This window comes from Sphaeramia orbicularis, chromosome 13, assembly GCF_902148855.1.
Source record: "Sphaeramia orbicularis chromosome 13, fSphaOr1.1, whole genome shotgun sequence".
Classification (NCBI taxonomy): Eukaryota; Metazoa; Chordata; class Actinopteri; order Kurtiformes; family Apogonidae; genus Sphaeramia; species Sphaeramia orbicularis.
This window is the reverse complement of record NC_043969.1, coordinates 43,815,510-43,830,985: the sequence shown is the minus strand read 5'-3', so window position 1 is coordinate 43,830,985 and position 15,476 is coordinate 43,815,510. Positions and strand designations below refer to the sequence as shown.

The window sequence follows — 15,476 nt, the reverse complement described above, 5'->3', positions numbered from 1 at the left end:
ACATTACATGGAAGCCTTTTGTCTCTTACTTTGATAAAACATCTATAGAAAACATAACAGAATAGAATAGCTATAACAATTGTAACTACACTACAAACAAAAAATTAAGGATATTTTACATTTTTGGCCTATTTTTTTCAGTTGGCATTCTTGCACAGCGCTTTTTACTTTTTTTTTGTGTGAATTGTATTGAAACACATTTTTTTAATGCCCAGACATAGTTTTATTTACAAATGGCAAAAATGACAAAAAAAGACCTAAAAAAAGAAAAAGACATATCCGTAACTTTTTGTTTGTTGTGTAATTGAATGTGGACCAATATGGGTGGGTGGGGACTACTTCTACCTTTTTCTTTTTTTTTTTTTTGTTGAAGTTTGTGTTTGTTGTTAGTTGGTTTTTGGAAAACTGGAAATGCTTATAACTGTGCTGAGAGGATATGTGTACTTAAAATGTGTCTTAATGAAAAGATTATTAAAAAAAAAAAAAGGTTAACTTTCTTCTCAACCTTCTTGTTGTGAAACTCAAGTGCTAACCACTATGCCACCACTTCGCCATGATCTTATAATATGACTAATTATAGTATCAGCTGTAAATTCAGGCATTTTAGAATATTAAGAGATCATTTAGCTTCTGTGGACGGAGGTTGTTACCCAGACACTTGAATATTTTGTGCATGTAAACATAGTTGCCGATGTCGATGATACCTGTGGCTTAAGACACTCACCCTCTGGTTCTGGACGGGACCCCAAGGATGTGACCTGGAAGGGCCGGTATGGCTTTCCCTCGGACACAGGGACTTCCACGCTTTCCTCTGACGATACGGTGACGTCAGGCTGTGATTCAGAGATGGACGACAGGAACTGGTCCATGTCCGCTTTCTGCTCCTGGAGAAGTTCATCTGCAGAAAACAATAAAAGGCCGGATGGTGAGACGGTGCAGCCAGGGACATGGCATCAGTTGGTTTCACCAATTACACTATTTTTCCATCAGTAACGGAGCTGCATCAAGAGGCGTCCGTTCTCATTTCTGCTAACTACCAATTAGTATTTTTCTGAGAGCTATTTTCCGTGTAAATCTGCACATCTCCCAACAGGATGCTGCACGGTGAGAGCTGTGACCCAATTCTGTCACAGCACCCGCTCCACTTTTATCTGAGCTGCAAAACCCAGCTATGCCTCCTTTAATGAACCAAATGAAAAAGAATGAAAATAATAAAAACGCACCGGACACTGCTCTGTCTTAAATTGTACCACCGGTGATAGATATTACAGTGGAGCTCCGAGAAAAGAGTGGCAGGGAAAAAAAGACAATTGGTTTGTCCCTGTTTCTGATAACCACTTCATAGACTGGTCTCCTCCTGTATCTGTTTCCCTGCACTGCACAAAGAAAATGTTGTTTGGATGTCAGCGTACCCCAGGTAGAATAAAAAAAAAAAAGCAAAAAAAGCAGAGTGTATGTATTCAATTTATCTGTGTGGCCCATGTACAAATTCCATCAGTATTTTCATTTCATCCGTTCTTATTACAGCCCACCGTCTCTCATCCAAGACACCCGGAGGCATTTCGTCAGAACACGACTCACCAATTTCATCCTGAATCTCCTCGGCCACATATGGTACTTTGTAGAGCAGAGACAGACTCTGGTTCATCCTCTCCTCGATCACACGCAGGTGGGTCATCACCTGCATGCAGAAAAACACAAAACAGGAGGTCACGTGACTGAAAACCTGTTGCACTCGCTGGAAAAAATGCCCCTTTAAAAACAAATACGAAAAAAATTTATACAAGATATTTTTGCTTGAATTAAGCAAAAAAAATTGCCAATGGAACAAGTGAAAATTAACTTAGATATAATAAGATTTTCAAGATCTATTATCTAAAAATAAGTTCTTACATCTTACTGAAAAGTTACTCTTTAGGTGATTATGTCTTATTTTAAGTGTGACGAGATATTTTGACTAGAAATGAGAAAAATACACTTGGAAAGATTTTGACTCTTCCCAGTGCTTTTGTGATGGAGTGAAGCTGCTGCCCTGAGCAGAGATTTTGTACTTTTACAGGATCTTAATGAGATTTTAATATATGATGCTACCATTTATATCCATGGCTACAATTAATGAGTTTCCATTTCTCATTTCAGATATATTACTTTTTTTTTTAAATATATAAAGTAATGAATTAATTGTTACAAAACTCAAATTGCTCATCCTGTCTAGACAACAGTTAACACTTGTGTGGTTATGTGAAGTTTTCCATCAAATTCCTAAGTTAAAGACGTCCATGAAAAAGCCTAAACGCTGATTACAATGTACGGCATTCCTGTCAGTTTCACTCCCCAGTTCTCCAGTGCTTCTCTTCTGCCGTTTTTGCAGTGGAAACATTGTGTAAAATGAGCATTGGTGCTAAATCATTTAAGCTGTCAAAGCGTTGCATCTTGACTTTTCAACCTCTCATTCATTTTTTATCTGCTTGATCTTGTCCATTCTCACCACTCATCTGCACTTATGCCCCATCCACATTAAACGCACACACTTTATAAAACAGATATTTTTCCTCTATATTTTGGCCACTTGTCCACACATCTCATTATTTTATTTTTACCTCTGCCAAGGAGGTTATGTTTTTGCCGGCATTGGTTTGTCTGTCTGTCTGTCCATGTGCAAATAACTCAGAAAGTTATGGACGGATCTGGATGAAAACTTCAGTAAATGCTGATACTGGCACAAGGAACAAATAATAAAATTTTGGTGGTGATTGGGGGGGGGCGGCGGCACTGATCTGCCTTGGTGGAGGTTTGCGCTCTCCGAGTACTTCTCTAGTTTTTAAAAAAAAATAATTTTCTTTTTATTATTTTTTTCAGCCAGCATTATTTCATCAGCATTTTACATCATGTACATAACTTCTGTGTATGTAAAGAAAAATGAACCAAAACATACTCATACATGGAAGCATTGATAGAAATAGTAAAAAATATACACAGCAACCCAAAATAGACTTTCAGGGAAATAACAAATATATTTCATATCCATTCTTTCGTTCCAGAAACCCTTTTGCCTTGTATAAGACGAACACCGAACATTTAAAGTGTGTAGCATGAACCAAGGGTTTACAAGGGTTTATATGCATGTTACTTTCATCAAGCAAAATCAGCTCTTAATAGTGTCACAAAGTCAACACAGTTTTTCCAATAATTGGTGAATTTGTCTGAATTGAGTCTGACAGACAAAGTCAACATCTCCATCCTATAGATGTCACCTATAACCTCTATCCAGTCCTCCATTTTTGGCCACTTCCTGGTGATGGCTTTTTTACCTGCCACCGACAATATTCTGAATAGATACTTATCCCCTGAAATTGTTATCCCACACATTTCATTTTCATAATACTCAATTAACTTCCACCGTCCAGATGTAGTAAAACTGAAGACGGCAACACCAAAAAAGCCAGACATGAGGTTCCAAAACCACAGTCATCTACTTTTCACATTCAGCCTATGTTTGTACAGTGCTTTAACATGGCTTTGAGTTTTTCTTGCCCTTAATAAGGGACCACAACTATGTGTTATATAATACTGTATATTTTAATCATCATTTAGAAATATTAAGCTCCGTAAGCAGCATTAGCCACTGCCATAATGTCCTCCGAGACATATGTTTTTCGGATTATTCAGTGCAGCCAAGAAATAGAGTTTAAAATTTAGTCTGTTTAAAAGACTGCACAATACAAAACGCAAGCTGTTCTCTGCTAGGGACATAAATGTGTCTAAGGGACAGAGTTATTCATGTTCACAAATTTAGATTGTCACAGAACTGGCAGAAATGTGCTTTCGGGAAGGGAGCATATTTCTTAAGATGAACTCAGACTTAAGCACAGCCAGCCGACTTGCAGACATAAAACAAGTCTCTGCATGTAATATTCAAATGGGCTCAGTAGCACTGGAGTGACTTGACAGGATCTACTGCCTGTCAGTCTCGATGATCACCACAGATATCAACTCAGAACTCTTCTGACTGACTAGATAGAGAGAAATCTGCATATTCCATCAATTTTCACACTTCTACAACCAATATGATGTTTAGAAAAGGGAAATATTTCCACATTTCTGTTGCCAAACTGGTTGGCAGAACATGAAAAGCTGCCAGCCACTGACAAAGCTGACCAGCTCTTGGCAGGTAACTGGTGTTTATTTCCCACAATGATGACTGACGGTTTTTATCTCCCAACACATGGCTGCAGTGCACCGGAGCCAGCAACAGATGGCAATAATGCACCTTTCCCATTAAAGGCACATTGCGGCGGAACCTTCCTGACAATGTTTGACAAACAATCCTCATTATGCAGATTACATGTCCCCGAGTTGGGAATACAGATTTTGATGTAGCATCCTCGCACAAGTTAGACAGGTTAAAAGAGACTAACTTCATCCCAGAAAGTCACACAAGACAGTTACATAAAACACAGCAAAACCCTTTCTTTACAAAGGCTTCTTTTGTAGCGCACTTCTGAGTCACATCTTAAATCCACAAGCAGGTAGTACAGACTGAAAATGCAGATTTGAACTTGCAGCAGGAATATTGCAGAGTGAAGAAATACCCAGGCGTGACAAGTAAACATTGCAAAAGAATAAGAACATGAGCACAGGCTGACTTCCACTGACTGAGCACAGATAGCAGAGGCACATCCTACCAATAATCTAAGTCGTAACCCCTCCAGGCCTTTTCCCCCCTCCTCACTATCTGCAGTGTTGTGTATGTATAATGGCGTAGGATAGCTATAAATGGTGTCGAAGGGCAGCGACACAAACAGGCGAGTCCATCTAACAGAGGAGCTTCCAACCAAATCCCTCAGAGTCCAGCATTACACAAGACCTGCGCAATGTTAATCTTCGGCTGAGGCTTAAATGAATGTAACACCCCACCTCCCCACTTCCCTCCCCTCCGTCAGACTGGCCTACTCACTCCTCCTGGGCTTCAACTCAGAGAAACACACAGTCTTTCTACCTCCTACGCACAGGGCAGAGAGTCGCAGGCTGAGACATCATTATCCCTCCCATCTGAGCAAGAATAACAAGAGTGAGCGATCTCCGAGTGGCTCAGCATGAGGTCTCAGATTTACAAACTCAGCTTCTGCCTGGAACGTCTTCATTGTTGAAATAATGCGAACCTGTAAAGCTTTACCTGGTGCTAATGAACCAGGAAGTAATGAAGTAAAACATTAATCTTCAGACCAATGAATAATATAAATCTTTAAGCCTGAGGTTTTCTGGTTTTGTACCCGGATTATTCAACTATCAAGACACCTCAGATGAGACAAAAGTGCCGGTATTTGTTTCACCTTCTCTTCACTCATGCTCCTTCTATTTTTAATCAAAATAAATGTAATATATGTAGGTTTCTGACTGTCGATCAGGACAAGACAAGTGTTTTCAATATATGAGTTTTCAGCCACAGCCATATCAGAAACTGTACACTGTTTACACTGTATGTATGTTCATATGTTCACATGCCTATATGTACATTTTATATTATATTTTATGTATATTTTTTCTTATTATTATTTTTCTACTGCAAGTCTTTCTATTTTTTACACAGTTTGCACAAGGGTGCTTGCTGCAATTTCATTTCGTTGCAATTTCATTTCACTGTGAGTGTACCTGTATATCCACATGTGACAAATAAAGGTCTTGAATCTTGTAGGATGGCTCCTCTGGCTGTGTATTATTCTGTCTTCAACCCTTTATTGGGCAAGTGACTATATTTTTGATCATTTCCACATTCATTACAAGACAGTAACAGCACCAGTTACAGTGAGGACAGTGAGGCAACAACCCAATCCAATGTGGTCTCCGCGGTCTGTAAGGTCCACCTCTGCATAAACAGTGAGTGTACCTGCTTTGTTAGGTACCATGAAGTAATGGTACTAATGTAAGGAATGATGTTCAAAGGGAGGATGTGGATGTGGACAGGGGTCTGGGTCAGCACTTATGTTGGTCTAATGTTCTAAAATACATGTTCCTTTTGTGTTTTTCTTGTATTTGTTATATATACTTCTTGGATTTTTTTCTCCCCACTTTCTGGTAAGGAACCAAATATGGTAACTTCAATGACCTTGATTTCCTACATGACAATATATATATTTTTTAATTTCATGAAAGTAATAAAGTCTTGTTATGTCCCACAATAACACACCAAGGTTGAAATTTTGTATTTCAGAGTACAGGGTTATTCAAAAAGAATGAACCGATTTCATTACGCAGTACTTTAATAAGGAAAAGCAATAGAAATCTTCAGCCAAGTCACAAGTATTCTACTCACAATCAACTTTTATTTCCTGTCTTACAAGTGTTCAATGTGGCCACCCACCACCTACAGCACATGCAACATCAATGCGATAAGAGAATTCCTCCCGAACGCGTATCAGCATATCATGATCCACTGAGTTGATCGCTGTTGTTATTTGATGTTTAAGGTCATCGAGGCAGCCATTGAAAACTTAGAAAACTGCTCTTTCAAATGGTCACTGATGATGCTTAAGAACTGAAGCAATGCGTCATGAAATCGGTTCATTCTTTTTGAATAACCCTGTATTTCTATGAGTGGACTATAAAGGGTTAACATGATCGGCGATTGTCTCTGGTGGACGTTAGGATCTAAACACTGACCTGTGACTTCATCTGTGCCGCCTTCTCAGGATCCACAGCCAGGACGTGCTGGTAGTGACGGATCGTGTGCTGGCGGTCCTTGTTCTCAGCCCGAACGTATCGCCTCAGGGCCTGGAGGATGCGATGGGGCTGGAAATGGACAGAAGAGACGGAGTGTTAGTTATGTTTGGTGGTTCATAACAGCCTTGTAAACATGTCTGTATAGCTCAGTATTTAATAGTTTTTACAACTCATCGCAATTCGCAGACATAAATTGTGAGAAAATTGAATTTCTGCATCAAGGATAAGCTTTCCTGACCATTTTAATGGTTAAGTTGGCCTTGAAGAAAAATAAACACAATAAACACACCGACATTTTAAATAGGAAATGACACAAAATAAATAATTTTAGATGGATTAATCTCTGCTTATTGCTATTTTTAAATTACAGGTTTATTTGGTGGCCTAATCAAAACGTCCCGTGACACCCTTGTGGGTCGGGAACCAGTGTTTGGGATCCATATGAAGCAGCATTTCTCTAACATAACTGCAATTTCTGAAGTTATACGATAAACCAAAATTCTCTTTTAATTTTGGGGTTAACCAACCAGAATAATCTCAGTGTGTCACTATTATTTCTCCTTATTTTCAGAATCCCACTGAATAATAAAATCAAATTCCCATGTTCCTATTTAGATTTCAGAATTTTTTCAGGTTTTACGTAATAATCCTCCATATGATGAAATAAAATGACCAAACTCACTTAGCCGTGAACCTCAGATTAGGCTTGAGCCTGCTTTGTATTGCTAAAGATGAACATTACTATATTTTCGAACATCCCTCACCTTGGTGCAACTAATTATAGAGATGAAAAGAACCCTGCTGTCAAATGTGGATTTCTCTAAATCTATTTATATAACATGACATAAAATCATTTGCAGCACCTTCCGAAATAGTACCATGGATGATGAAATTACCAATTTTGGAAGTGCAACAGAAACAGGGTAACAAATTACTGCTCTCAAGCCAGACAACATTATTAGATATGAAAAGAGGACAAAATAAGAATGTGTGAATTCCCTTTTTGGGTGATTGATACTGGATGGTAAAAGATGAGACCAGTACCTGTGTGAGCTGGGAAAAACATCAAACGACTATTAGATAAAAGGAATTTATAAAAAGCAGGACACAGGGATTATGGCGGCGGGTTCAGATGTGATTGACTTTGTGCTCATGGTGGATTTTCGGATGTGTGTTCATCTGGCTGCTGTAATCCATTCCCCTCATGATGAATTGAAAGTTGGCAGAAGGTCTTTGGACAGGGGATCAGATTAGCCAGAGACCGTAAGTAGAGTGAAAAGGCTCAAACACTGAGGTTAAAAAGAGAAGCAAATGAAGATGTGCCAAAACCTACAGTACTCCAAATGGCCACCAGAGGCTGACCATCTCCTTTAGACTCTCAGGTTAAAATTTGGAACAGAGATAAACATGCTTCAAGTTTAAAAAAAAAAAACAAAAAAACCCTGTTCTGTCTTTATAGTTGATTTACCCATTTACGACAACTTTATATAACTCACCTGTTTAAAGTATGAAAAGGCAAGTTAATTAACCCATAAAGACCCAAAACCATCTACCGATCTAAAATGTTTAATAACTTCTGATCCACTAATCCTATCAATACATGTAAATAATTGGTGTAAAATACAGTTTGTCATCTTTTCATAGTCATCAGATATGACCCATTTGGACGTTCAGAGGCTCTGTAGTGAACATGGAAACACCGTCATCTTCTACAACATTGATTCATCAGTAAAACCCATGGAGCTGGATCAATGACAGTGGATGGAGACACTTGTTTTATGTTCAGTTATTGATATGTTTGCTAAAAAAGTAACTTTTTCTTGAGTTTTCTCTGTTTTTGATATACTGTATTAACCCTCAACTTTACTCTGAGCATTAATTAACATCTAAAAGATCAGTATATTAAATATGGGAAAATACATGATTTTCACTAAAAAAAAATGCAAAATACAGAAGATAATACCTCAATCAATGGTGATAAATCACTTAAGAAAGGTTAAATATAGAGAAAAATTAATTTGGGAACTGCCACAAAAGTAGCACCGGATCTTTATGGGTTAAAAAAAACATAGTTACTGGTAATGTGGTCTTTGCTATTGCAGGTTTTCACTGACAGCTGACTTGACTGTCAGATATTCTGTTTGTTGCACAATTTTTTTTTTTCTAATATCCAGTGGCAACACCGTTAGACTAAGAGGACCTTCAAAGGGTTCGTCACACCCATTCCATGAACTTTAAAGATACAGTATTTCATGCATGGTCTGTTAGCATGACACCAATATTTAGTGTTCATTCAATACAGGTCCAAAAGCTAGTCTGCTAATTAGGGCAGCTACATTAGCTAGTCCGCTAATTAGGGCAGCTAATGCTAATTAGTGAAGATGACAAAGTTGGCATCACTGTTACAAAAAAAAACTGTGTCTTACATTTATTCATGGGCTGAACTTTAACGTGACAGTGCTACTTGGTAGTGTTGTGGGTATATGCTTGGTGACTTTAATCATGGAACTGGATTGATACCAAATAATACACCTTCTTTTACATGGAGAGTTGCTCATTTGTGCATATTCTAATAAACTTTGGAATCCTGATAAACCATCAGTCCCAACTGCAGCTGATACTGATAGTAGTGATGTCCCGATCTGGATTATTTTGTGTCTGATCTGATCGTTTTTTGTTTTTTTTTTTAGTATTAGTTTTGCAGATACGGATCTGATACCGATCTGATACCAACTTTTTACAATAAAATTTTGATTTAAATTTGAAGTCATTATTTATAGGTTATTATATTATTATTTTACATGAGTATTTTACTGAATGTGGAACCTGAACTAAAACAAGTATGACACCTTTGGTCAGGTCAAATAATTCCACAAAAGCCCTGCGTGTTGAAAAAACCCCAACTCGCGCATCACTACCGGACCTTAAAGTGAAAGTGAAAACTATAGACATTTTACTGAGTCCTCTAAGCCTCCTGCTGTTGTGCAGCTAATTTTCCTTTTCCCTACCTTCGGAAACTTTAATTTGAGGGAGCAGGATGTGTGTTTACCCCCCCCGATACATACACACACACACACACACACACACACACCACCACCACCACCCTCCGAACTGGGTCTGGATCGGCCCGATCTTGTGACTAAATTCAATCCGACACTGATCTGTAGATCGAATTGCAACATCCCTAACTGACAGTTTGTAAAATGTTCTACGATACCAATATCATCAATATCACGAAATCAATTAATCAGTCTATCTTTAACTGCCAATGTCTTGTATTGCATTATGTTTTATGGAGCAGGTATGTAGGGGATTTATGGTTCTACTGCTGAAATACAGAGTGGTCACTGGTTGTTTAGTCATAACTCTGAGTAACAGCATTGTATTCATTTCTCTTTAAGGAGCTATATGATGTATTTCTAATTTCAACATTAAAAAATATCAAAAACAGCGGAGTGTTTAGAATAAAGAGTTGAGATGTTATGTCCAGAATGTCAGTGTACGGTGTTGCAGAGATATGAACTGAATTTATTCATAGCCAGGAGCCAATGTGTCACTGTAAATGTATGTGACCATCTCGACGCAGTAATGAGTCACTCCAATGCAATGAGAACAAATGTGAGGATGAAGCATGAAAACCTTTGGTGGTTTTAATAGCTGTGTGTGCTTTCCAGTTCATGACTTCCCCCTGCTGTTGAGAGTTTGGGATATTAATACTACATACATGGTCCAACCATAGTCACTTCTGACCCCAAACAGGGTCCCAAAAGGCCAGACCACAATAACAAGTAATGTCATATAGCTACATCTGTTTCTGTGTTTGAGAATGAGGTTCAGTGTGAGCCAACAGAGATGTGTGTGAATGTGACTGAGGTTAGGAAAAAGTGCTGTAACAGAGAATAAAAGGTTCTGTCAGAGGCCGGTGTGTTGTGTTTACCCTGGGGGGATCGGCCTGCAGGGCAGCCAGGTAGTTCTCCAGGGCCAGACGGCGCCGGTCATTCAGCATGGCCTCGACCCGGGCGAGGTGAGTCTCCACCAGCTGCTGCTTCTCGCTGGCTGCTTCCTCCTCCAGGGACTCCACCATGGCTTGGAAATGCTAAAAGCAAAAAAATTTATAGCATGAATAACGGTGACCTCAAACACAGTGACACTGCACAAATCTTTCAACTTCTACTTAAAAGCACTGAAAAAAGCTCTCGGTTTCATTCATGACGCCTCTCTGGTTCATCAAGGGGGTTTGTGACTCATTTAGAGGTCTTCCCATTCAGACAGTGGCCTAATTTAGCCTCACAGTGATAAAGATAGAGCAGCCAGGGGAAAGGGATCTTTAATGGCACAGGGAGTGAGGGACCGAAGGCCTGTAACTCGTCATGCCTCACCCAAACAAAGGGGACAAAGGGGGGATTCCCAAATGGAAGGATCAGTGTCTTACCTGGATCAATGTCTGCCTCTCTGCCTTGGGGAGGTTTTTCGCCTGGCGATCGGCTTCTTCCCACTCCTTCCTCACCTGAAGTGTGTGAAACAGGAGGACGAAATTACAAGAGATGCAAAAGGATATGAACAAAGGTGTCACAGATTTCGTTAAAAAAAACACCTGAGCTACACTGAAACCACTTATGAAGGAAAGATCTTAGAGGCTGCTGCTCTACTTACTCATTTTTCCAAATGTTCAGTTTTGTTTGTAGATGTAGAGGGTATATTATAAAGGATTTGAACTGAGTTTGACCATTTGTAGATTACTCAGCTCCTCGTCAGTCTCTTTAAGAATTAGTAGACCAACCCTTTAAGACTTCAAGACTTTAAACACATAGTATGTAATACTTTATCTGCACAGGGGTTACTGAAGCAAAACAGAAAGAAATGACATAAACTGATGACACTATGAAGTACCACAGGATTGTGGGAGTTCTTGTTTTCACCCCAACTGTTGATGAAACTCAAATCATGTTGTAGCTTGTCATTTTTTAAAGACTGGACTGTGTTTCAATGGAAAAGGTCACCATTGACCCTGTTCCAGGGTGATGGTCCATCAGGCTGAGAAGAGAGGTGGATGAAGTGTTTACCCATCATGCCTACTGCCTGAAGTATAAACCTTCAGGGAGCAGTGTTATAATCTGGGGTTGCTTCAGTTGGTCAGATGTAGGTTCTGCAGTTTGATTTGTCCAAAGAATTCTGGAAATAAATATTGTGACATTCCATACACTTACTGAAGCAATACCATAGTAAATGTGTGCTGTTATCAGAGCTAAAGCCAAAATAAGTTTGAGCCTATTACAGCATGGGGCTTTTAGCCTGGTTGTGGCCAAGCTGTGTATATATTTATGGTTATTACATATGCAAGATGAATTAACTTTTCTTGCTGTATGTAAGATATAAATGGAATTTGATACTAAAATGGCACTGTTTCTTCTTGATTATGAGGCTTATTAAGGTATAAATTTAGTATATGACGTTATCATCTTTGCTAAGGTGCCATTTATTGATCTGCAGTTCAGATGAAACTGTTCTGACCTTGTTTGGATGATTCCAAACAGATCTTTAATGCAACTATTGACGACACAAACTGTACTGTGGCTAATTTTTACCTCCACCAAGGAGGTTATGTTTTCATTGGGGTTTGTTTGTCTGTCTGTTAGCAAGATAACTCAAAAAGTTATGGACGGATTCTGATGAAATTTTTAGGAAATGTTGAGACTGGCACAAGGAACAAATGATTAAATTTTGGTGGTGATGGGGGGGGGGGGCTGATATGCCTTGGCGGAGGTCTGCACTCTCTGACTGCTTTTCTAGTTTGTCTTAAAACAGAGTTGAGACAGCTATAATGTAAATCAGCTGGAGCTAGCTTGGTGGTTAGCATGGGGTGGGCCACTGGCTGCACATGGTGGTAAGATACTAGTCTTGTATCCAGATCTATGTCCATACTTTCTTAGTGTTGCACAAGTGAGGTTAATTCTCCTGTCAATGTCCATTACCTTGGCTCTGATTAATCTTAAGTTGGTCCCTGAGCTCAACGGCAGCTCAATGCTCCTAATGGGTTAAGTGCTAATGCTAATTGCTAATGCTTGGTGCCATGTGTGCATTAGGATGGATAGAAACTAGAGACTGGGTTTCCCTATAGGGTTAATAAAGCAAGTTAACCTTTTTTAACCTTTAACCAGTTGTGTACATAGGTCTGGTACTCTCTACTATTGCTGTGGAATTGGGTTAACAGTTCTCTGGATTGTTTGGATAGTTCTTTAAAATGAATAACACTGGTGTTGGTGGCGCAGAATGCAGTTTGAGAAACAGTGTTGGGAGACAAGTTGTTTGGGGGAACATAGGCACATGAGGAAGCAATTTGTGGTATTAAAATGTGTAAATCTCAAAGGTGTTTCAAAATTGGCCATTTTCAGGGTGTAGCTGCAGCTCAGAGGTTGTTCTTTTGAAACAGTAACATTCAGATAGAATGATGAAGGAACCCGACAATCCTACCACAGCACAACTGAGAAAAACTTGCTTAAATAAGTAGAATAAATCAAACTCAAATGAAATGGACTGTTGGGCTGACAGACATTTCTCCTAGGCCCTGCTGTTTTTAGATTGTTTTTTATGATAAGTGTGGAAATTTTACATGTTACAATCTTATTATATTTACATAATTACATGTTTATTAAATAATTAAACATTTTACACTTATTCTCATATCAGTGTCTAAAAACACATGCTTTATCTTTAATTTTCTACTATTTTATTACTGTCACCATCGCTGCTTTAAATCCCAGAGACAGACTTGTACATCATCCTTATTGTATGGTCTGGGGTCGTCTGTATCTTTATGTATAGTTACTTTTTCATGAGGGAAATTAAAAATGGGCAACAGCCTCCATTTTCTCATATCAAGTATTATACACATTGCACCTTGTTTATTATCTTTGGATACCCACCAACACCAGTCAAAGGGACGACTGATGAAAATGAGCCTTTTGGCTAACCTGGTGTACATTTTATTTTTATTTTGATTAATGCACAATGCCTCTTCTAAAATTGGTCAGTCTTTATGAAACCAGAGAATTAATGAAATGGCATCCGTAAATCCACTGTCTGCCCTGTAAGGCTATGATTAGAGACAATCATTTGTCCCTCTCAGATGCATTTTTCATTTCAATTAGTTCCTTCCTTAAGTGTCTTTTCTAAATTATTGATGTAATGTCTCTCACCATATGTCACTGTGTTATAACAAAATTGCTTTGTGGTGTGCTTATTGGCTTAAAAAGGAACTCATTAAAGAAGAACTGTTAGTTTTGGAGGAATGCCTTTATGCCTGGATGGCTCTAAAAGCCACTAGATTCAGAAGATTTCAGTGAATATTGATCCAGTGCCATGGATAACTCTACATTAGGGTCATATTGTGTAGTCAGGAAATAAAAGCATACTTGTTGCTGCTTTAAAGTTGTTCTATGTAGCAGTGATATTCAAACTCTCAGCAGCAGAGGGAAGTCTGGTACCGGAACACACTTAGGACCAAAACCATCAACGAATCAATGCTATGTATCCACAGACTGTATGAATGAAGCTTATTCTTTACACACAGATCTGTATCATGGTATCATTAAGTTTTCCTCTCTAAACTAAAACTCATAGACACTTGGACACTTTCATTGTCATGACTGCTTTTAATTGTTTTTAGTTACCTTCATTTCAGGTATAGTATATGTTTTCTTTTATGTTAAGCTTGATTTACACTGACCTGAAGAGCACCTTTAATTTCATTGTGTTGAGTCCTTGTGCTAACAACTTTGACAGTCACTCAGAATAACACTGTGTCTTATGATCTTCATGTGCTGCATCAGCTGATAGTTTACATTATAGCTCTGTTAGCTTAGCTCTGTTTTCAGACTGAAAACCACAAATCACCTCTGTTTTCTGTATGGTTTGTGTTGTCAATAGCTGAACTAAAGGTATGTTTGGAATCCAACAAAGAAGGTCAGAGCTGTCACACTTTAGTCTGAACCATGAATCAACATGGCAACTTAGCAAAGATAATAACATCACATTATGACGTTATACCTTCGTAAACCTCAGAAATGAACTCACTCGTGTAGAAGAAACTGCCATTTCAACATCAAATTCATTCTCTTCATGTAGAGCCAGCGTATGATTTGTTGGGGGGGGGGGGGGTTGTCAACCACCCCTCTGGTTTTTACATCCCTACTTCTGCTCAATGAATTTCATCTCTGGGGGGATAACTAACCCACTGAAATAACAGGCAGGCTGTGACAGTTTTCTTCCACCTATATCCTACATTACTGGCTCTAACGGTCACCTGAACCGAACTGCTGGCAGTCTCAGAATTCGCAAATGTCCCTATGCATTGGGGCGCTGTAAAGGGGGGGTGAACGTGACAAATTCCTGGGGCCCAGCATTTGTGTATCCAGTGAATACAGGTTAGAAGTTGTGAAAATTTTGTGTAAGATCCATTGCATAATAGATGAATAGAACCCGGGAGTTGGACGTTGAAAGTATGTACAGTTTCACTTTCACTGTTTTTTTGACAAATCGCACCCTGTATAGAGCTGAGTCCAGTGGAGAAAACAACAACAGCGATTCTAGCTTTTACTGACTTCAACAGTTGTTTCTTCATGGTTCTCATCCCATCTGGTCATTTTCAGATGCTTTAGTCAAAGGCCCTGTGGTGTTCATTTTCCTCACCGTGGGACAATGACAGTGACTCTCTAGTGGTCACATAAATCTCCCTGCCCTTCGGTGTAGATATATTC

General features: G+C 38.9%; 1 protein-coding gene across 1 annotated transcript in view; it reads right to left on the bottom strand.

The window, feature by feature from the left end:
* Positions 1-15,476, bottom strand: part of LOC115430985 (amyloid-like protein 2) — a 68,007-nt gene that overhangs the window by 16,080 nt on the left and 36,451 nt on the right. The window contains 5 exon segments of the mRNA XM_030151205.1: positions 725-898; positions 1,582-1,681; positions 6,661-6,789; positions 10,658-10,816; positions 11,153-11,227. Coding sequence (XP_030007065.1) covers positions 725-898; positions 1,582-1,681; positions 6,661-6,789; positions 10,658-10,816; positions 11,153-11,227 — 637 coding nt within the window.